Source organism: Palaemon carinicauda, chromosome 44, assembly GCF_036898095.1.
Source record: "Palaemon carinicauda isolate YSFRI2023 chromosome 44, ASM3689809v2, whole genome shotgun sequence".
NCBI lineage: Eukaryota > Metazoa > Arthropoda > Malacostraca > Decapoda > Palaemonidae > Palaemon > Palaemon carinicauda.
This window is the reverse complement of record NC_090768.1, coordinates 31,613,621-31,635,522: the sequence shown is the minus strand read 5'-3', so window position 1 is coordinate 31,635,522 and position 21,902 is coordinate 31,613,621. Positions and strand designations below refer to the sequence as shown.

The 21,902-nt window shown below is 40.7% G+C and overlaps 2 protein-coding genes across 2 annotated transcripts in view; one reads left to right on the top strand and one right to left on the bottom strand.

Moving 5' to 3' along the window:
- The first annotated feature begins 3,141 nt into the window (after window positions 1-3,141).
- LOC137634367 (tigger transposable element-derived protein 1-like) lies at window positions 3,142-3,885 on the top strand. Its single transcript, XM_068366763.1, has one exon. It carries the CDS (start codon window positions 3,142-3,144, stop codon window positions 3,883-3,885), a length of 744 nt encoding a protein of 247 aa, XP_068222864.1.
- A 12,709-nt stretch (window positions 3,886-16,594) lies between these two features.
- Window positions 16,595-21,902, bottom strand: part of LOC137634442 (uncharacterized) — a 37,934-nt gene continuing 32,626 nt past the window's right edge. The window contains exon 3 of the mRNA XM_068366838.1: window positions 16,595-20,499. Coding sequence (XP_068222939.1) covers window positions 19,282-20,499 — 1,218 coding nt within the window. The 3' untranslated portion in view covers window positions 16,595-19,281. The remainder of the gene's footprint in view (window positions 20,500-21,902) is intronic.

Sequence of the window (21,902 nt, the reverse complement as noted above, 5' to 3'; positions counted from 1 at the left end):
AAGGAATACAGATGGCGCCAGAATCGGCGCAATGCACGCTTACGAAACGGGAGAAGAGAGAGCCTTGCGAGCGGCTCTCCTTTTTCTTTCTCGTTTTCGTTTTCTTGCCAATTGACCCCTTCGAAGTGTTATCTCTGTTCGGGGTGCAGATTGCCATGTGGCGTGTCAAGAATACGTCCTCTGATATTTCGCGATATCCCTGGTAGGGATATTCGCTCCAGGAGTTAGAATTCTGGGTACCTTAAGGTAAATTCTCTGGGAATATCGCCGTAGTTGTAATATACCCAAGGAAGCTACCCTATAGGAACTTACATCAGGACGACATGGCTTGAGCCCAAAAAAAAATATTCACAGTGCCAAGTCTCACGGCTTGTTTTGGCTGGAAGGGCTACCACAGTATGTATGTAGATACTTGCTTACACATGTTCATTTGTGCTGTGCATACATGTTGAAGCTATGGCTAAGCCACATCATCACCAACAACTGTATCACCATCATCCTTATCCTTCAACAACTAACTTATTACTTCAAGGAGAGATGCCAAGCGTCCAATAGTGGCCATTGTTAATGTGCTACCATTACTGTAATACATTTTTAATCTTCTACAGTATCTATTTCTTATAAAATGATAGCAGGATGCAAGTATTTTGTTGTCCATTGTCATTGTAGGGAACATATATGTCACTTTATAGGAGGCATTTTCAACCTACATAAAAAATACACTAAGGTGCGTATCCAAGAACTAATTAAGAATGTAAGGTAGGGTATTACTGCAAATATGACTTGAGAAAAATGCTAGTGCCTGCCTATTTGTATATAAAACTTCTGAAGTACATACCCACCAAATTTAGTTAATTATGTACAATATATTAAGTGAAAATTCAAACGGGGAATTTTATTTGAAACGATACCCGTGGGTTTACACATTTTATGAATGATTTACTGTTTAAAATTTAACATTTTCTTAAGGGTTTTTAACCAAATCAAAAAAGTATTCAATAGTCTTCAACTGAATGATTTTGTCTACCTATACGTTTATACTTGGATTTGCTATTTTACTGAACTGTATATGAGAGCACCATTTTTCAAATACAAGCCTGTGATAGTCATGAATTAAATAATTCTATTTGTCACATTTTTGTTACACTGCAGTATGTTCTAGTGCATTGTGTAAAGTAATTTTATTTGAATTAGGTTTTGTATGATTAAATGGTATATATGTATACTGTATACAGTATGCATATCTTGATAATGTAAATAATGGTTACAACTACCAATGTTTTGTATTTCTGGGAAGTTGAATAAATGTATGCAGAACTGAATATGTTTCTGTGTTCTTTAGATATAAACTTCCATTTTTATTGTTATATAAAAAGATGAAATATATAAGGAATATATTATTTATAACAAATATATAAGGGCTATATTATTTTTAACAGAGGTAAAATCCTAGGAAAATTTAGATCAGTGATAGTCATTCAATGCCAAAAACTAGTAGTCAAGACTTTTCTTTTTTAATACAAATGTAAATCGCATCAAACCAACATTTGTTCTTACACAAATACAAACCATTTGATCTTTAATATGGATATATGTTTCCCGCTTGCTGATAAACTTTTAACGGGAGGTAAACAAACGGGGGTAGACTAACCCCTCTTTTTGCATAAACAGGTAAACTTTATGTCCCCTTTCGATCTTGTCTTGGTAGAGTGCAAGTGTCGTCGTCTCTCTCTCCTGTTAACCCTCATTAAAACTGGTTATAAACTGACTTTCTTTTCAGATGTAATTGATCTTTTAAGGACTTGCCCCCACTGACTCTGCTTGTTCGGTCTCCTCCAGAGGACGAACGAGTGTGAATGATATGCCTTTGACACCTGGACAACCCTCAGGTTTGGAGGACTCTGTCGCTTCCCCTAGCAAAGCGACAGTGCCTACTACCACAATCAAAAGAGCGATACGTGTCTGCCCATGATCGCACTTTTCATAAACAAGGATATCCCTCGAAGCTTGATTTCTCAAGAACTGCTGACTCAACTGATTAAAGCAATGATACCTTGGTTCAAACAAGACAGTTCCTTTATCGCTGCAGACACTCTTCCTTGATGCTCGGTTTATTTCCAAAAAGCTGACGACAGTGAAATAATGACAGCTTTAACCAAACAGTCAAATCTTGTTTTGCTGCTCACACTTTGGGAATAAATACATTTCTGTTTTAATAACATATTCCTTCAATAGTATTGCATCTACCCATAACACATTCCCCTAAAAATAAAAAAATAAAATCTACTGATTTCATTTTTGTATGGATTGTAAGGAAAAAAAAAAGCATTTACCCCTGAACTGAGGAGCAACTCTGCATGAAGCTTTAACTTTATATCACCAAAACATTCTTCTTTCACACGCCATTCACACAACACAATACACTAATCCCTCGCCACTTCGCGCCTCAAGTTTAGCGCCCTCAGTGCATCGCAGATTTTCAAAATTATTAATAAAAAATTAGAAAAAATGGTGCGAAAGTTACACGGGCACTAGCAAAAGGCATGGAGAGTACATTAGAACATCAGGTATCAACACGGAGATGGCACGCAACTCAAAATCCAACTCTCTGATTCGCTGGCCATCTCTGCTCCGGAATCTCGCGAGCCGATTGGCCAAGACGCTTTACCCAGCATCTCTCCCTGTTGTGGGCACGCGAAGGGAGACCGCATTCATTGTTCTCTCTTGCCCGTGTTGATTAATCTTGCTACGTGGAACTTTTAGCTGTTTTCTTGTGTCTTTTTAGTCCGAAATAGTGCTTGAGACGCCCTTGAAAATGGCTCCTAAACGTCCTCTACCCTTTACATCCTCTGGTGAACCCAAGAAGAGAAAAATGATGACTGTGAATGAGAAAGTGAAATTATTGGACATCCATAAGGCAGGCAGTAGCTATGAGTCTGTTGCCCGTATTTACGTTGTGAATGAATCGATGGTTTGCAACATGAAAAAAAAAAAAAATGAAATGGATATCCGTAAAACTGCCTCTCAAGGATACTAAGCGCATTGTGACTCCTCGTAATAAGATGTGCAAATGGAGAATCAGTTATCAATACTGTATGGATATTGGACTGTCGGGAGCAGAAGGTTAGTCTCGATACCAACATGATTCGACCCAAAGCCAAAACCCTGTATGCTAGCATCATTTCTGATGGAAAATCGAACGAAGACGACGAAGGTGATGATGACGACGAAGAAGATGATCCTGCCCCACGAGAAAAACGTGGTTATATTGCCGGCAAGAGCTGGTTTGAGAAATTCAAGAGGAGGTTTGGCCTTCACAGCATTCCTTTTTATGGGGAGGCCGCCTCGGCAGGCCAAGAGGCAGATCTTCGTTACATCAAGGACGAGTTCCCGAAATTAATGAAAGAGGGCGGCTATCTCCCGGAGCAGGTGTTCAATATGGATGAGACTGGCCTCTTCTGGAAGAGGGTGCTGTCCTGGACGTTCCTTTACAAGGACGAAGTGAAGAAGCCAGGGCTCACGGCCCACAAAGATCGAGTCACTCTCCTCATGTGCGGGAATGCCGCGGGCTTCATGGTCAAGCCCAGCTTAATTTACAAGTCCTTGAATCCTCAGGCTTTGAAAAACAAAAACAAAGCCTTGCTGCCCGTCTACTGGATGAGTAATAAAAAGGCATGGATAACCAAAGCCCTCACACTCGACTGGTTCGTGAACTGCTTTATCCTGCGGGTGAAGCTGTACCTCGCGGAAAATGGGTTTGCCTTTAAGGTCCTCCTCTTGATGGACTATGCAGGAGGACATGCAACAGACCTCCATTACGACGGGGTTCAAGTGGAGTTCTTGTCCCCCAACAACACTTCCCTCATAATACAACCAATGGATTAGGAGGTCATTTGGGGATTCAAGGCCCTCGCCCTCTACACGAGGTACACGATGGAGGGACTCATCTCCTCCATCGACGAAGGCGACGAGGACTTCAGCTTCAAGAGATATTGGCGGGAATATAACACTACTATGTGCTTGGCCAACATTCAGAAAGCTCTTAATGAGATGAAAGAGTAAACACTGAATGCAAGTTGGAGAAAATTGTGGCCAGACGTTATTCATGACTATGAGGGATTTATGTCAGAAGTAGTTCACCACTCCACAGTAGATAAGGTTGTGAGGCTGGCATGGTTGGTGGCCAACGAAGGTTTCTCCGACATGACGATGGAAGACGTCAACTCACTGATCGAATGCCACTTGGAGCCCCTAACCAACGAGGACCTTGTCGAAACGAAAAGATCGGCGAGTGAGGAAGAAGAAAAGGCTGCTGATGTCGGCGACGACAAAGCTGAAGAACGTGGCCTTACCTTGGACAACCTGCAAGAGCTCTGCAACATGGCACGGGCTATGCAACAAAGGGCGCAGGAAATAGACGATAACATGGTCCAAGCCATCAAATTCTGTAACCGTATTGATGGTTTAATGGCGTTGTACATGAGCATCTTTGCTCAGATGAAAAAACGTAAACATCCTGCAGAAGCGTCGGATAATCCTCCAGCTGCCTCTCCAGCTTCCCACCAAGCCACTACGCTGCCTCCTGCAATTTCTCCAGCTCTATCGGAAGCTGCCGTTGACAATCCACCATCTCTATCAACTGACGATGAGGTGTCACCTAAGGAGCAGTAAATCTCTCATTAACCTGTGCAGTAAATCATCTTCATCTTCTTCACCCCCATCATACGGCACAGGTGTTTCATCGCCATTTATCAAGATCATCGTCATTGTTAGAGGTGACTTACGTATCGTTATAAGAATATAAGTTCTAAAAACATATTTATGTAAACGCACACTATTTATAGCTGCATATGTATGTACATGTACACTTACACTCTATTTATATTATTTATATATAATGTAAATGTACATATACATACTGTACAGTACAGTACTTCATTTCATGTACAGTATATAACTCATATTATTATTTATTTACATGATTCTTTAATGTTCTAATGATAACATGCATTTATAGTTAATATACGCTTATTGTTATTATATATACATGTACATGTACACAAAAAATGTATCTAAATAATAAGGGGAACGCTACTTCGCAGTTTTTCACCTATCGCGGTCAGTTCTGGTCCCCATTAACCGCGATATGAGAGGAATTACTGTAATAGGACAAATATTTTCCTTAAAATAATATATTTCTTTTGACATTATGAAAATGCTATAGGTTTGCTAGGTAAGTTAGTATTTTCTTTCATTTATTGCAAGAAAAAAGTAAAGGGATTTACATATTTTGCATGTCATCCTTTGTAGAGTTTGTCACGCGTCTTATGACGTCATATTTTTGGCAGAAGCATGCTGGCAAACCAAATGATTTCCTTTCGGCGTGTTACCAAGTAATCCTATTACAATATCCCCATCCTCGAAACACTGAGTAACGATATCAAGTGTTTTACTGGTCTGTATCAGTAGCTATGAGAATAGTACAACTTACCATAAATTTAAGAAAAAGGTCTGATGATGTTAAACTGTACTGTATTTCTGGCGGAAGGTGAGCGGCAAATCAGGTGATTTCCTTTCGAGACGTTATTGATGTTCTCATAATCGAAACATCGAGTATTGATACAAAGAATTTCTAATAATGTCCAAAGAAATATGAAGATTTAACAGTGAATTAAAATAAAAAAACCACGAGAGAGAGAGAGGAGAGAGAGAGAGAGAGAGAGAGAGAGAGAGAGAGAGAGAGAGAGAGAGAGAGAGAGAGAGAGAGAGAGAGGAGAGAGAGAGAGAGAGAGAGAGAGAAGAGAGAGAGAGAGAGAGAGAGAGAGAGAGAGAGAGAGAGAGAGAGAGGGAGAGAGAGAGAGAGAGAGGAGAGAGAGAGAGAGAGAGAGAGAGAGAGAGAGAGAGAGAGAGAGAGAGAGAGAGAGTGTATGTGTGTGTTTCCATGATAACTAATAAGGTCTATAAATGAACTGTATGAAAACTGTGATACCCTGTAACATATTGGTACAGTACTGATGTAATATTCATTTGAAGAAATTTCGAATGTTAAGTAAATTATATAACTCAGAGTTATTCAAACTGTATGTGTGCTTAATCGCAATACAGTGGCGTGACCCTGATCAGCTGATGCCAACTGGAAGGAAATCGAAAGTAATTGACTATTGAAGTACTCGAGAAACTGAAAAATAGAATATCATTAAACACAATAATGTTTAATGAAATATCAAGGCTTAATAATGAACTAAAAATTAAATACTGTATGAAGCTTTAAAAATGAACTACCCATTTGCACGTGAGCACACACAAAACAGAGGAAAGAGCGAGGACGATTTTGCATAACTAATAATAATGGCTAAATGAACTGTATTACACTGTTTCCCTGTAACATATTGGTGCTGATGTAATATTCATCATCATGAAGATATTTCAAATAAATTAAGAAATATAAAAAATACGCCATCTTTCGATACGTAGCGGACCTTCAGATCAGCTGATCATAACCAAAGGTAAACAAAACATTTAGTAATTCCTGATAGGTAAAATGCTTCCAAAATTGAAAACATAAATGCAATAATAGAGCATATGATATCGTATGAAACAAGAAAATAAAATACTGTAGATACAGTAACAAAATATTGTTAGAATATGATCGAGATGATTGCCGAATCATGACACATCATATCAAATCTATGGAAACTTCACTGAGTTTGAAATATCTCCAAATCGCCTTATGACGCATCTCTTGGTCCATATCTGTTGTAAGTCGATAACTACCTGTATAAAAATTTTTTTTACATAAAAATTATGCTTAAAATTAATCCTAGCAGAACTATTCCTACCAGCTAAAAAATGGCTAAGACTACAAAACAATGGAGACTCATGCCAAACAGCTCAAAAATTATTGTAGATTTTTGAAAAAATATCAACAGTGTGGTAGGAATATGGAGGAAAGGGTCACATCAAAGGAACACCAGTACCTCCAAAGTTGGTCTATTAGACAACCTACGATGGAAAATTCACTTATCATACTGCTTAAGCCAGCAACGACTGACCCCGAAGTGGCAGCAGCTGGGTCAAGGTGGCAGGTATTTCTAACAACCATGATAAAAACTGACCTTTCAGCACCACAGGCATGTCACAACGCGGCAGAGGCATTGTTAAGTCGATAAGAAGAGAAGGCGACAATCCCATAAGGAGGGGTCCACAATCAGGGGGAGAGGTACAGGAATGAAAGGCAGCGAATAAAGAAACCTGCTGAGACCTTGTCATTATCATTAACTCTTGAAAGGTGGGGTTTTAGACCGTAAGATAATGAGAGCAGTACAAGATACCAAGAATTGGAAATTCAAAGGATGTCCTGACAACTAGGCGGGATCCAGTCGACCAACTTCAGAGGACAATGTTCCTCAGATATGGAAGAGAGGAAGGGGCAGATGACCAGTCTAAGGCTGCAGCAAAGCAGGCAGAGGGAACGTCCCATAGCCAATACACATCCAGTGCTAGACCGGAAGCAGGGGCAGAAGGCGACACCTCTGCCAAGACAGACTAACCAGGCAATGGAGTCAAGACTCCACAGAAAGAGGTACATAGCACAGGATGAGAAGCTGCATTCACAACAGGCAACTGCTAAGGCATCAGAGGAAAACCCCCAGGGGTAAAAACTCTTTGCCTGGATAGGGTGGGGTTCTGCCGTACGAAAATCGTGCAGACAAGCCTAATACACATAGCAGGTGAGAGAAAACTCAATTGCTGGGTAAGATGACTAGACATGAGGAATGGTAGTTCTCAGTACAGTCGGGTTATGGCCTAACCAGGAAGGGGAAAGGGCAGAGGAAACACCCAAGAGTGATCTCTAAGGCAGCAGAAAGACTTAATCCAAGGAAGGATAAAATCTTGTCTACTTAGGGCCAAGATAGATAGCCTACAAGCTATCCTGTCCAAAGATGGCAAAAAAGAGTACTTTAGTTGCCATGTGATTACACATGGATGGGGACAAAGGTCAGCAGGGAGACACACTAGAAGGCATAAGGGGAAGGGAAAAGGGTAGTGATGAGAGACTCAGAAATTGGTAAGGCGGCAGGACAGGAAGGCCTAACTGCCACATTAGAACAGGAGTAGTGTTCTAAGGGGTCTGCAGTGATAGGTACAGAGGACAAGTCCTCACAATCAGCTATAACCTAGCAAAATCTAGGAAGGAAGCCTAAGAATGGATAAGATGGCACAAGGAGGTCTACCTATCAGCATTAGAACAGGGGGTAATGAGTTCTAATGGGTAAACAAGTAGACACAGGGAACAAGTTCCCAAGACCTGTGCCGCCTTACCAAACATATAGGCTAAGTGGAGAATGAAGACAGTCACCCTAGGAAAACTGTATAACACTATCCAACTTCAGGACAGCAGGTCCCCGCTGTGACGAACAGCCAGCAAGGGAGGATGGGCAGCCTCACAAAACCAGTAAGGTTAGGTGAAAGAAGGGGATGGTGCACAAGTGTAAATTCACCAAGCATGTCCCCCGGCCAGGGTGAAGTTTGCCTAAGTCAAGACTGATAAAAAAGTGCACATGAAACAACAGTAAAAAAGGGGGATGCCCCATAATCATACCTCAATTGTAAAATAATAATGTAAAACATATTCTGACAATAATAAGACTGAATAACTAAGCATTTCTGAGCAATTTGGATACATGATACGACAGAGCCAACCACATACTGGCCACAGGCAAAAAGCATGCATATCGAGTAAAAAACGGGGTGGAGACACAAAATTCTCAAACACACAAGAAAAGGGTACTCAACTTAGTCGATGAGGAAGAAGCTGAAGCATATATGGTGGCTAAATCACTCAAAATGCTACTAAAACAAGCAGAAAAACGCCAAGCAACCATCAAAGATGGCGTCTGCAAGTAAGAATGGTGCTACAGGAAACGTGTTAGTTCTAGCACAATGCCCTTATCATTCATGACAAGGTTAACTCTAGTCGGGGAAGGAAAACCATGGCTTGTTATTAACACGTCCCTGATTTATACACGGTATCTCTCGGAATATTCGCTCTAAATTTTAGTACTCCATAATACCTCTAAGGTAAAACAAGTAGAAAGCTGCCATTGAGGAGCTTCCATCAGGACGACATGGCTCGAGCCCAAAAATACTTGTTTGGCACAGCATGAGACTAGAGCACTAGCCATTGCTAGGCACAAGCGTAACACAGATGATAATAAGCACATTTAGTGACAATGATAAAGACACAAACCATTAAGCCCTATAAGGGTAATCCAGTGTGAATTATGTAAGTCATAACCATAGAGAGAAGAAGGGAGACATCTTGACCTCTTATTGTAACAGCAAACAAGATAGAAGCGAAGCCTACTGGCAATCACACATAATACTGCCTATTAGTGGAGTTACTAGGTGACCAATCATGATGCAACTGAACATTTTTCTTTCATCATTGTTTGGTCGTACAAAACAGAACTAGGAACAACCCTTTTAAAATAACTGTCAGCAAACATGACTTTACCCCCAAAATGTACGCAAAAAGTACGACTAAAGCTTTTGCATTTAATTGAATTCAGGACAGGAATGTACAGAAAAATTCTAGACCTGATGTGTCAAGAAAGCATTAATTATGAAATAACATTGACATTAACTTGAATAAAAATGTTATTTTCATTAGTAAAATAAATTTTTGAATATACTTACCCGATAATCATGTAGCTGTCAACTCTGTTGCCGACAGAAATCTACGGTCGGGATACGCCAGCGATCGCTATACAGGTGGGGGTGAACACCACAGCGCCATCTGTGGTCAGGTACTCCAGTACTTCTTGTCAACACCACCTCAATTTTTTCCTTGGTCCACTGGTTCTCTATGGGGAGGAAGGGTGGGTCAATTAAATCATGATTATCGGGTAAGTATATTCAAAAATTTATTTTACTAATGAAAATAACATTTTTCAATATTAATCTTACCCGATAATCATGTAGCTGATTCACACCCAGGGTGGTGGGTGGAGACCAGCATACATGTTAACAAAGAAGCTAAGTATCCCGTATTTTATTTTATTAGTTATTCAAAAATAACATAAAATAAATAAGTACCTGGTAAGGAAGACGACTTGAACCATTACTCTGCCTTTATTAAGTACGTCTTTCTTACTGAGCGTAGCGGTCCTCTTAGGATGCTGAACGACTCTTAGGTGCTGAAGTATAAAGGGCTGCAACCCATACTAAAGGACCTCATCACAACCTTTAACCTCGGCGCTTCTCAAGAAAGAATTGACCACCCGCCAAATCAACAAGGATGTGGAAGGCCTCTTAGCCGACCGTACAACCCATAAAAAGTATTCAAGAGAAAGGTTAAAAAGGTTATGGGATTATGGGAATGTAGTGGCTGAGCCCCCGCCTACTACTGCATTCGTTGCTACGAATGGTCCCAGGGTGTAGCAGTTCTCGTAAAGAGACTGGACATCTTTGAGAAAGAATGATGCGAACACTGACTTGCTTCTCCAATAGGTTGCATCCATAACACTCTGCAGAGAACGGTTCTGTTTGAGGGCCACTGAAGTAGCCACAGCTCTCACTTCATGTGTCCTTACCTTCAGCAAAGTAAGGTCTTCTTCCTTCAGATGAGAATGTGCTTCCCTAATCAGGAGCCTGAATAGGTAAGAAACTGAGTTCTTAGACCTTGGAAGAGAAGGCTTCTTGATAGCACACCATAAGGCTTCTGATTGTCCTCGTAAAGGTTATGACCTTTTTAGATAGTACCTAAGAGCTCTAACTGGGCAAAGTACTCTCTCCAGTTCGTCCCCCACCAAGTTGGACAGGCTTGGGATCTCGAACGACTTAGGCCAAGGACGTGAAGGAAGCTCGTTTTAGCAAAAAACCGAGCTGCAAGGAACATGTAGCCGTTTCAGATGTGAAAACTATGTTCCTGCTGAAGGCGTGGATCTCACTTACTCTTTTAGCTGTTGTCAAGCACACGAGGAAAAGAGTTTTTAATGTGAGGTCCTTAAAAGAGGCTGATTGGAGAGGTTCAAATCTTGATGACATAAGGAACCTTAGGACCACGTCTAGATTCCAGCCTGGAGTGGACAACCGACGTTCCTTTGAGGTCTTAAAAGACCTAAGGAGGTCCTGTAGATCTTTGTTGGTGGAAAGATCCAAGCCTCTGTGGCGGAAAACCGCTGCCAACATACTTCTGTAACCCTTAATCGTAGGAGCTGAAAGGGATCTTACGTTCCTTAGATGTAACAGGAAGTCAGCAATCTGGGTTACAGTGGTACTGGATGAGGAAACTGCATTGGCCTTGTACCAGCTTCGGAAGACTTCCCCTTTAGACTGATAGACTCTGAGAGGGATGTCCTCCTTGCTCTGGCAATCGCTCTGGCTGCCTCCTTCGAAAAGCCCCTAGCTCGAGAGTCTTTCGAAAGTCTGAAGGCAGTCAGACGAAGAGCGTGGAGGTTTGGATGTACCTTCTTTACGTGAGGTAGACGTAGAAGGTCCACTCCTAGAGGAAGAGTCCTGGGAATGTCGACCAGCCATTGCAGTACCTCTATGAACCATTCTCTCGCGGGCCAGAGCGGAGCCAACCAACGTCAGCCGTGTCCCTTTGCGAGAGGCGAACTTCTGAAGTACCCTGTTGACAATCTTGAACGGCGGGAATGCATACAGGTCGAGATGGGACCAATCCAGCAGAAAAGCATCCACGTGAACTGCTGCTGGGTCTGGAATCGGAGAACAATACAACGGGAGCCTCTAGGTTATCGAGGTAGCGAACAGATCTATGGTTGGCTGACCCCACAGGGCCCAAAGTCTGCTGCAAACATTCTTGTGAAGGGTCCACTCTGTGGGGATGACCTGACCCTTCCGGCTAAGGCGATCTGCCATGACATTCATATCGCCCTGAATGAACCTCGTTACCAGCGTGAGCTTTCGATCTTTTAACCAGATGAGGAGGTCCCTTGCGATCTAGAACAACTTCCACGAATGAGTCCCTCCCTGCTTGGAGATGTAAGCCAAGGCTGTGGTGTTGTCAGAGTCCACCTCCACCACCTTGTTAAGCTGGAGGGACTTGAAGTTTATCAAGGCCAGATGAACCGCCAACAGCTCCTTGCAATAGATGTGAAGTGTCCTTAGCTCCTGATTCCATGTTCCCGAGCATTCCTGTCCGTCCAAAGTCGCACCCCAGCCCGTGTCTGATGCGTCAGAGAAGAGACGGCGGTCGGGTTTCTGAACAGCCAAAGGTAGACTTCCTTGAGAAGAAAGCTGTTCTTTCACCACGTGAGAGTAGACCTCCTCTCTTCGGAAACAGGAACTGAGATCGTCTCTAGCGTCATGTCCTTTATCCAGTGAGCCGCTAGATGATACTGAAGGGGGGGAGGTGGGGTCTCTCTAACTCGATGAACAGGGCCAGCGATGAAAGTGTCCCTGTTAGACTCATCCACTACCTGACTGAGCATCGGTTCCTTCTCAGCATGCTCTGGATGCAATCTAGGGCTTAGTATATCTTTGGGGCCGACGGAAAAGCCCGAAAAGCTCGACTCTGAAGATCCATACCCAGGTAGACAATGGTCTGGGATGGGACGAGCTGGGACTCCTCAAAATTGACCAGGAGGCCCAGTTCCTTGGTCAGATCCATAGTCCATCTGAGAATCTCCAGACAGCGACGACTTGTGGGAGCTCTTAAAAGCTAGTCGTCTGACGGAGCCGGACACAAGATCATGGTACTGCTGCACAGTCTGTGAACTGTCAACCATGGGGAAGCGAGGAAGTACAGTGACAACCCGAAGCTGTCTAGACTGTCTGGGTCGTACAGACAACTCCTTATAGGGTTGCTGAGGTTGCCGCACTGCGTCACAACAAGTCACTTCTGCTGGTTGTTGAACGTCTTCCCAGTGACACACTGACTCCGTAAACAAAAAATCCTCTAACAAGGACTAAGCTTGGACTGCATGTCTTGCAACACAGCTCAAGGTCTATGGGAGCAGGTGTGGTAACAGACGGGGTTAGCGACTGAAGTGGAACCATTACCCTCCCTGGAAGCATGCTATGCTTAAATAAAAGTCCATAGGAGGCTAAGCAGCTAAAGGCTCCTCTCCAAATGACAGAGTCCTCAAGGGAAAATCAGAAGGAGGGAGAATAGCACTTTCTCATCTACAGGAACCATATCCGAGAAAAGCTAAGTTCTCTCAGTGAGGGTTTCACTGGTGCAAAAGCAGCAGACTAGAAGGCAACGTTATGAAACTGCTTGACAGTCTAGTGAGTTGGCAACAACCAAAGATGTGTGACTGAGAAGCATGCGGTAAGGTATGCAGAGCATGCTGTATGCAGAGCATGCTGTATGTAGAGCATGCTGTAAGGTAAGCAGAGCATGTTGCATGGCGTGCGGCTTATGCTGCATGGGATGAGGCTCATGCTGCATGGGATGAGGCTCATGCTGCATGGTATGAGACTCATGCTGCATGGGAAGAGGCTCAAGCTGCAAGGGATGAGGCTTATGCCGCATGCGTTGAGGAGGATGCCGCATAGTATGAGGCTCCTGCCTCATGGGTTGAGGCGGTTGCCGCATAGCATGAGGCTCCTGCCTCATGGTTTGAGGAGGATGCCGCATAGCATGAGGCTCCTCATAGCATGAGACTCCTGCCTCATGGGTTGAGGAGGATGCCGCATAGCATGAGGCTCCTGCCTCATGGGTTGAGGAGGATGCCGCATAGCATGAGGCTGCCTCATGGGTAGAGGAGGATGTCGCATAGCATGAGGCTCCTGCCTCATGGGTTGAGGAGGATGCCGCATAGCATGAGGCTCCTGCCTCATGGTTTGAGGAGGATGCCGCATAGCATGAGGCTCCTGAGAGGTTCCTGCCTCAAGAGTTGCGTCTGCCTCAAGGGTTGAGGAGGTAGCTGCGCAGAGAGAGGCTCATGCTGTGAAGAATGCGGTTGCTGCATGCGTTGAGGCGGCTGCCTCATAGCATGAGGTTCCTCAAGAGTTGAGGCTCTTGCCTCAAGAGTTGAGGTTCTTGCCTCAAGAGTGGAGGTGGCTGCCGCAAGAGTTGAGGTTGCTGCCTCAAGGATGGTGGAGGTTGCCGCAACGCAAGAGGTTGCTGCCTCGAGGATGGAGGTGCAAAGCATAAGGCTCCTGCCTCAAGTGTTGAGGAGGTTGCCGCATAGCAAGAGGCTCCTGCCTCAAGGAAAGTGGAGGTTGCTGCACAGCGCTGGTATCTGGCAACTCCCAATGCGGCAGCTCACGCGTGGAGGTAGGTTGAGGAACCTCAACATCATACGTCTGGCAGGGTGGACTGCGCAGAGGTGGAGTTGAGGCGGCTGCCTCATGAGCGCTCGCAGGAGGAGGTGTGCTAACCTTCTCTGCCTGAAACTCCTGCATCAACACCGCAAGCTGAGACTGCATTGTCAGCAGCATAGACCACTAGAGTTTAAGAAAGACAACAACAAACGGAGCTACTGTCCGTTGAAACTGAGGGTCTAAAACAGCTGGTGCGGCAACAGACGGAGTTACTGTCTGTTGCGATACCACCTTGCCTCTCTGGGAGGTGTGCAGTTGTCGTACTGCAGCAAGTCCGAACTGACCCAGTGCTAATGGCACCACCTAGAAGTTGGACTTGCGCGGAAGGGACCGACTTGCACTTAAAAGCTGCAAGATTTGGTCCATGGTTTCTGCGAGAAACCTCTTCCGCAGACGAGGAATAAAAGGGCTCTCTCGTCTTTGTGTGGGTGGGGTGATCACGTAGGCTACGTGAGTTGGTAACACCTGAAACCACGGAGGGAAACGTCTGTTCGTCGATCAAGGCCTGCTGAACCCATAAGTCCTTCGACATTACTTCTCCCCTGGGCTTGGGAGCTTGTAAGAGGTCCCAGACTAGGCGAACAACTGGCACGAACAGACGAACCCTCGAACGCAACACTGTAACACTTTGCGCTTATCACTTTATCACTTTTGATTTTCTGTTTGCACTTATTTCACTGAACTCGAAACTTTAAGTGGTTTGTACCTGAAACACGCAATTCTATCCTTCATTAAAAGTTAGTAATTGCGAAAACAGTATTACAATGTAACAGAAAAACATAATGAAAGATAAATAATTCAGTGGCTGGAAAAGAGACTAAACACTAGATCAAATAAACTACGTTTAAAATCTCTCACCGCATAAAGCCTGAGAACAAGAATAAAACTCTAGAAACGTTTACCTTGTTCCCCTAAAGAGACTAGGGAGAAGAGCAAAAACGATAACAACGTTACCCGCTTGAACGAAACGTTTATCCTCCTCTCTCTCCCTCCGTCTCTATCTCTCTCTCTCTCTCTCTCTTGACTTAGCACCTGAGAGAAGAGCCCAATTATATATATCGTTAAAACATATTATTGTTAAAGGAAAAAAACTGAAAGATTTCCCAAATAAAAAGTTCCTTTATTAGAATTAAAACCATTTAAGCTAAGAAAGAATGAACAAAACGCTAGAATCGGTTTACTCTTACTGCAACGTGACACCGTGATAGACTCTCTCTCTATCGTAACGATAGAGCGCAAGTTGAACGTTCTGAACGTCAACAACTGCAGAGACAAAACAAAACGTTAGTTCAACTTTGAAAACAGTACAAGACTATCAAAGAAATTCTTTCAAAAACATTAAAATAGCATAATATGTTAACAGGTAAAAACGAAATGACGGGCTCAAGCTCAATGTTAATTAACTTCGGTTCCAAGAAAAGACCGCCTACTATTAGGAAAGGTCGAATATAAACAAATATAAAAATTAATTTTAATAAGTTTATAATAAAAGGAAGTTAATCAAAGAGGCCTATAAAAGGCGGAGAGATATAAAATAAATCTATAACTTTGTTAAGCAAAATTAAGAGAGTCTATACTCTCTTCGACACCAACACTTCCGTCTAAGGGAAGGGTCGGCCATTTAAAAGTGAAAGAGAGTTCATACTCTCTTCGTACCAAAATTAAATAAAAAATTAAATCAAATTAATTCCAAAAACTTGCTAAGCTAATGATATAGCTTCCTGAATAGCGAAGGCTAAACTCTAGAGCAAATACATCACCAAATCGTGAGCAATAACTCCAGAATCAACAGCGTATCCATGTAGGTCTAGCCGGAGGCACGACAGAGGAAAAATTGAGGTGGTGTTGACAAGAAGTACTGGAGTACCTGACCACAGATGGCGCTGTGGTGTTCACCCCCACCTGTATAGCGATCGCTGGCGTATCCCGACCGTAGATTTCTGTCGGCAACAGAGTTGACAGCTACATGATTATCGGGTAAGATTAATATTGAAAAACTTGTATTATTTAATGATTGAAACCATCAGATAAGTTGATCATTTCAGCAGTTACTAACATTTGTTAGTTTTGTCTTTCATGACAGGCTTGAGAATTCACAATTGCAAAACATACAGATCGAGTAAAACACCATTCGATACTAACATATCTTGAAATTGTCTTCTCAACTGCGACATGATCGTCTCTTGAATATGGTGCTACTTTAATTTTCTATAATAATACTAAATATTTGAAGATGGTTCACATGTGAAACTTACTTAAAATAATGCAGGATAAACAAAGTTCACAGTAGCATACAATCTTTACTGAAGATTAAAATGAGGTGTATTGTTTCAAGATATAACAATTACAGTATTATGCATAAAAAATTTAATAGCCTGAAACTTACTAAGCTATAACACAAAGAAATCTGAAGGAGTACCATTTACAACATTGCTGAAATAAATTAGGTTTTAACTGAATAAATAAAATATTCGACATCAAATCCTGTTAAACAAAAAATACTATTTGACATTTAAAATCACTGTAATTGTTTATACATAAGATGACAAAAATTCATAAAATGAATCAGTCATTAATATAGTGACAATGGAAAGACCAAAGGTTTTGTTAAAAAATATCACAGTAATTTTCACTAAAAAAATGCTAAGAATATAAAGAATCCCTACAAAATATTCACACTCAAAACAGACAAAAATGTGAACCCACAATACTGTATTGTATAAAAAATATGAAAGGTGACAAGTTGGCAGCTTACATAACCACTTCAACTAATTCAAAACACACACGGGTATTCAGTTGTATAAAATACAGTATGCCCAAGCATTCATATTCATTTTTTGATAAACCTTACTCCCAAATTTTCATTGAAAACTAAAATGAGAGACAAAGAGTTAGAGAGAATGCCTTTTGAATCTTTCAAAGAATAAGTCAGGAGCACATCATGAAATATTTGAAATATTTAGCATTGACTATAATCCCTTAATTAGGAGTGCAAGTACTTGTTGAAAATTTAAATTCACAATCTTATCCCCCCATATTCAAAGCCCTACTGTAATAAACAAGGACCATTCATAAGATGTTTAGTCATACATGTACCATGATACATCTGTCATATCAATTAAAAAAGGAAAAAAAGGGCAATGCTCACTTTTCATTACTAGAAATACAAATACACTGTATATCTACCATTTTCCCTAAAAATGAATCTTGAATTAGAAAACAAATATAGGCCAAATATAAACTTTAATTGCATTAATACAATACTAACAAAGAAGATGATATTCTTGGTACATATATGGGGGCTATAACAACATATTAAAATTTGTGGTAAAAAATGTAGCAGTTAATTAAAAATCAAAGTTTAGAGAATAGGTTTCTCTTTGCATATCCATCCAATTAGAACTACTTTAATTGAAAATAAAGAAAATATTAAGAATTTCATAATGTGCATGACTTCAACTCTGACATGTCCAATGGCCCTCCAGTTGAAATGCTTGCATATACAGTACTTCATTCTCAAACCATACTCTGCTAATATAATGATGTCATAATGCAAATAAAAAAGAACAAACGTCTATGGTAAATAAAATGTTATGGTTCATCTCCTTTAAATGAATGACACAGTTCATCTACCTACTTTATTCTACTCAAATACAAACAAAACCCAAGAAACTTGCATATTTCAATCACTTCTAAATCACAGACATGCTATCTATTTCCCACTGGAAGTCAAGTAAAATTCATTTAGAGTTCATTTTTCAAATTTATATATTTTCCCCAATAAAAATTAGCAGAGAATATTTATTCTTATATTGAAATATCTATTATATATTCTATATAAAGCCATATTGAAACCTACATATTCATCATAAAATCCTTAATACACTAACAAATACATGAGCATGAACTTGCAAAAATATCTGGCTGGCACCAGTATTCAGCAATTGAGAGCTATTCTAAATTATTTTGGAAAGGGTAACTTACTCAGGTACATATTTGTCCAACTGGATTATTCACACATGCTAATAACTACAAAAATAAATGGTCCCTTACTCCCAATGAACCTTGGCTTTCTATTATTCATTCATTACGACTTTGCCATAATTCTGACACATATTCTCCATGCCTTAGTAAAAGAATAGAAACATTTCCCAAGAAGGCATTAAAAAAAAATGACAGACAAGCTGAGCAATATATGCTGGACTCACAGTACCTTTACAGAAACAAATACTCCATCAGTACTAAGATGCTACTGAAACATGCCTCATTCCTGAGAAGCCTTTCTACTACATTTTCTATGGCAGTCACTAATTAGCGATACTTTTTTTTTTTAACTCCAACAATTAGATGATAAAACTTGTCTCTGATCACACATCTGCCTTAGTTAACAGATTTTTAATTAATAAGGTTTTATTTTCATTTTGCAGACCATGTCTTTTCGCTTGTTCATGGCTAGTAAAAAATCAATTACCATTTAGGCTACATCAAGATGAGCAAAAAATTGCACGTAATAAAATTGCTACAAAAAGAGTATTTACTCATCAAACTTGGACAATGAATTCAGATAATTCAAAATTATAATACAAATAAGCATAAGGTAACAAAAACCCTATTAATTACAAAGAAGGGAATACAAATATATGAAGATCCAAAATATCTTCAGTTATTTCATTAAGTGTCAAAAGATCAAGCACACTACATCTGTACATATTTACAACTACAGTATACTGTAGTCCTTGCAATGTAGGTTCTTGCCTCTTATTACATAATTCCTTGCAATAATGAACTTTACTTGATTCTCAAATATTATAAAATGTAGCTCATGTAAAAATATATCAAAATCACAGTTGACAAGTTAATATATAAAAGTTATTAAGTACTGTGCTACTCAAATTTAGTGACTTGGGTGTACAAAGTTTCTTACATTTTACTTTCAATCATAATTTCATTGCAATGAAGTTATTGGAGTTAATACAATCAGCATTATACATACACCCTAATTGTCTCAAGGATGGGTCGTCGACATACAGGACATATATTATCTCGAGTAATAATAGCTGACCTACAGGCATCACATAAACAAAGATGACGGCATGGCAACAATATAACACACTTGACTTGATCCTGACACACTATACATAGCTGACTCTCCCGTTCCTGTTCTAGCTCACGGTATAACTGATATGTCTGCACATCAACCTTGCTTGAAACCTCCCGTCCAGGACCTTTTATACTTCCTGAGCTTGTCTCGGGCTGTAGAATTGGTTCTGGTTGGGGCTGATGAGCTACAGTTTCCTGAGCCAAATGGCGAGTCCTTTGGCGTGTAATAGGTGGTCTTGCTAGGGCTGGAGGTATGATAGGTGCTACAGGTACATTTTGATGGTTTTCTATTCCCTCAAATTCATTGGGAATTGGATTTGGTGGATTGAAAGGATAGGCAAATACCTGATTCTGAGGCAAATTCAGATCTGGTACATTGTCATTACTGTCATTACCATTTTCATCATTGGCATCATCTTCCAATTCCTCCTCTTCCGTGTCATTTTCCATTGGAGGCCTGCGGCGAGCTTCTCTTACAATACCAACATACCATCTAATAAATCGTCGCCTCAACATCAATATCAAAGAGGGTATAGGAATGTCTGGGATTAAGATCATGTTGTCCATCATGTAACAAAGGGCTTTTTTTAGAACAATGATAACTGCAACAGCAGCAATCACCCCAACAAAAAAATCAACAGGTATACTGCACACAAAATTTACAGCACTTGCTGTTATGTTATCAACAGCATGGTAAGTTGTTATTAAAAAACTGTTGAACCTTTGACTGCAACTTAAATATGTATATGAACATAGGTTAAGCAGTCCCATGAAGACTAAATATATCAAGTTAGGCAGAAAGCTTATGATAAAGAGAACAGAGGAGCCAAAGAGAACGAAAGCATGTTTTATTGCTACCACAAAATCCCCTAAATGACTTGCTGCCAGTATTATTGTAGATAACACTCCACAATATGATGAATGAATGAGATGGCATGAATAAACAGCAGCTGAACAAACTGTCATTACTGCACCACTTATAAAATTGTAAACTGTAAACACTGCAGTTTGAAGAGCAAGTATCACAGTCAATACACAAGTACCTATATCATTCAAGAAGAGGAGGAGGTCGGCAAACAACAAGGAGAATAAATCGGCAGCCTGAAAAAAAATTATAAGAAATTACTGCCTCAGGCTTGAAGTTATCTTATAACTACATTTAAAACTAACATTCTATCCACTTGAAAGCATTGACCAAGATGATGTCAATTTAAAATTTAAAACCAGTCTGTAACAATCGAAAACTCTGAAACAATTAAAATACCTAGCACATCAAGGATTTACTACAATATTTCAACAAAATATGAATATATTTGAATAAGGATGAAACTCGTACACCATTCACAACAGGATAACAAAATGCCAAGGGGGTGGGGAATGTCGTGCGTCTCAAAAACGAGCTTACATTTCTTGCTATCTAAGGATGACGAGGAGGAAGGGGAATGATCCCTTTTAATTCCTTTCTTAGGACAGGAACAATATTTCTCCCATTGGGAGGACAGCCACTCCCTACAACACTCATATGAGGATTCTATGAAACACCGCTTACTACGGCAGTTTAGTTAGGCAAAAGGGATGCATAACACTAGCCACAACAAAGCAAAGAAAACACTGTAATAGCAACCCAACATGGAGCAAGTCGTGATAGTAGTGTCAAAGGGAAGTCAGCCTCTTGACAGGATGACCAGGAGAGAAGTGAAGTTTACCTCAGTGCAGCATGTAACACTATCCAGTAGTGGAGTTGCCTAGTTACTATTATACAGTTATCAATTAATTGATTGATTATGAGTTATCTGGCATTCTGACATCTAAGGTCATTGATGCCTTTGTTGTTTGATATAGGTAAATAACTATTAATTCAGTTTAAAACAATAAAAGCAAAAACATCCTTATAAGTTAGATATCTTTCAGAAGACCTGCTTCTGAAATCAATTTAAAAATACCACTATTATTGTACGACACATCATGTCAGAGAATCTTGGCACGGATGAACCTGCCATCCTCACCTTGAGCCTCAATCAGATGTGTACTTCTTTCAGTACTATAAGAGGGGCATTCGATCAATAACTATCTCACTGTCAAGGGTACCAAACAGTCGTCACAATGTGGTTGGTGTTGGCATCTAGCAGAAACTCATGTGTCAACCAAGTGTGACCAATTCGGAGATGACAAAGAGACGTCTCCCACATTTGGGGGATCATGTTATAACTCCAAGGAGATATGACAGTTGTTATTTCGCTCATTTTATTGTCATCTAGACTATGCCAGTGCTGTTGCCAATTATTTAAAAACAATTTCTTGGTGGTAGGTAGGAAATCACTAAAGGGAATGGGATACCTTCTTAGTAGCTACTCGGATGAAGCATTCTTCACCAGTAAATCTACCTTCTCATTCCAGACACACCTACATGTGCTGGAACCCAACACGATCGAACCATTATACATCAGTCCAATAATAAAAAGCAATTATAAAATCTTTAAATAGCTGATTGACACCATTGGTGG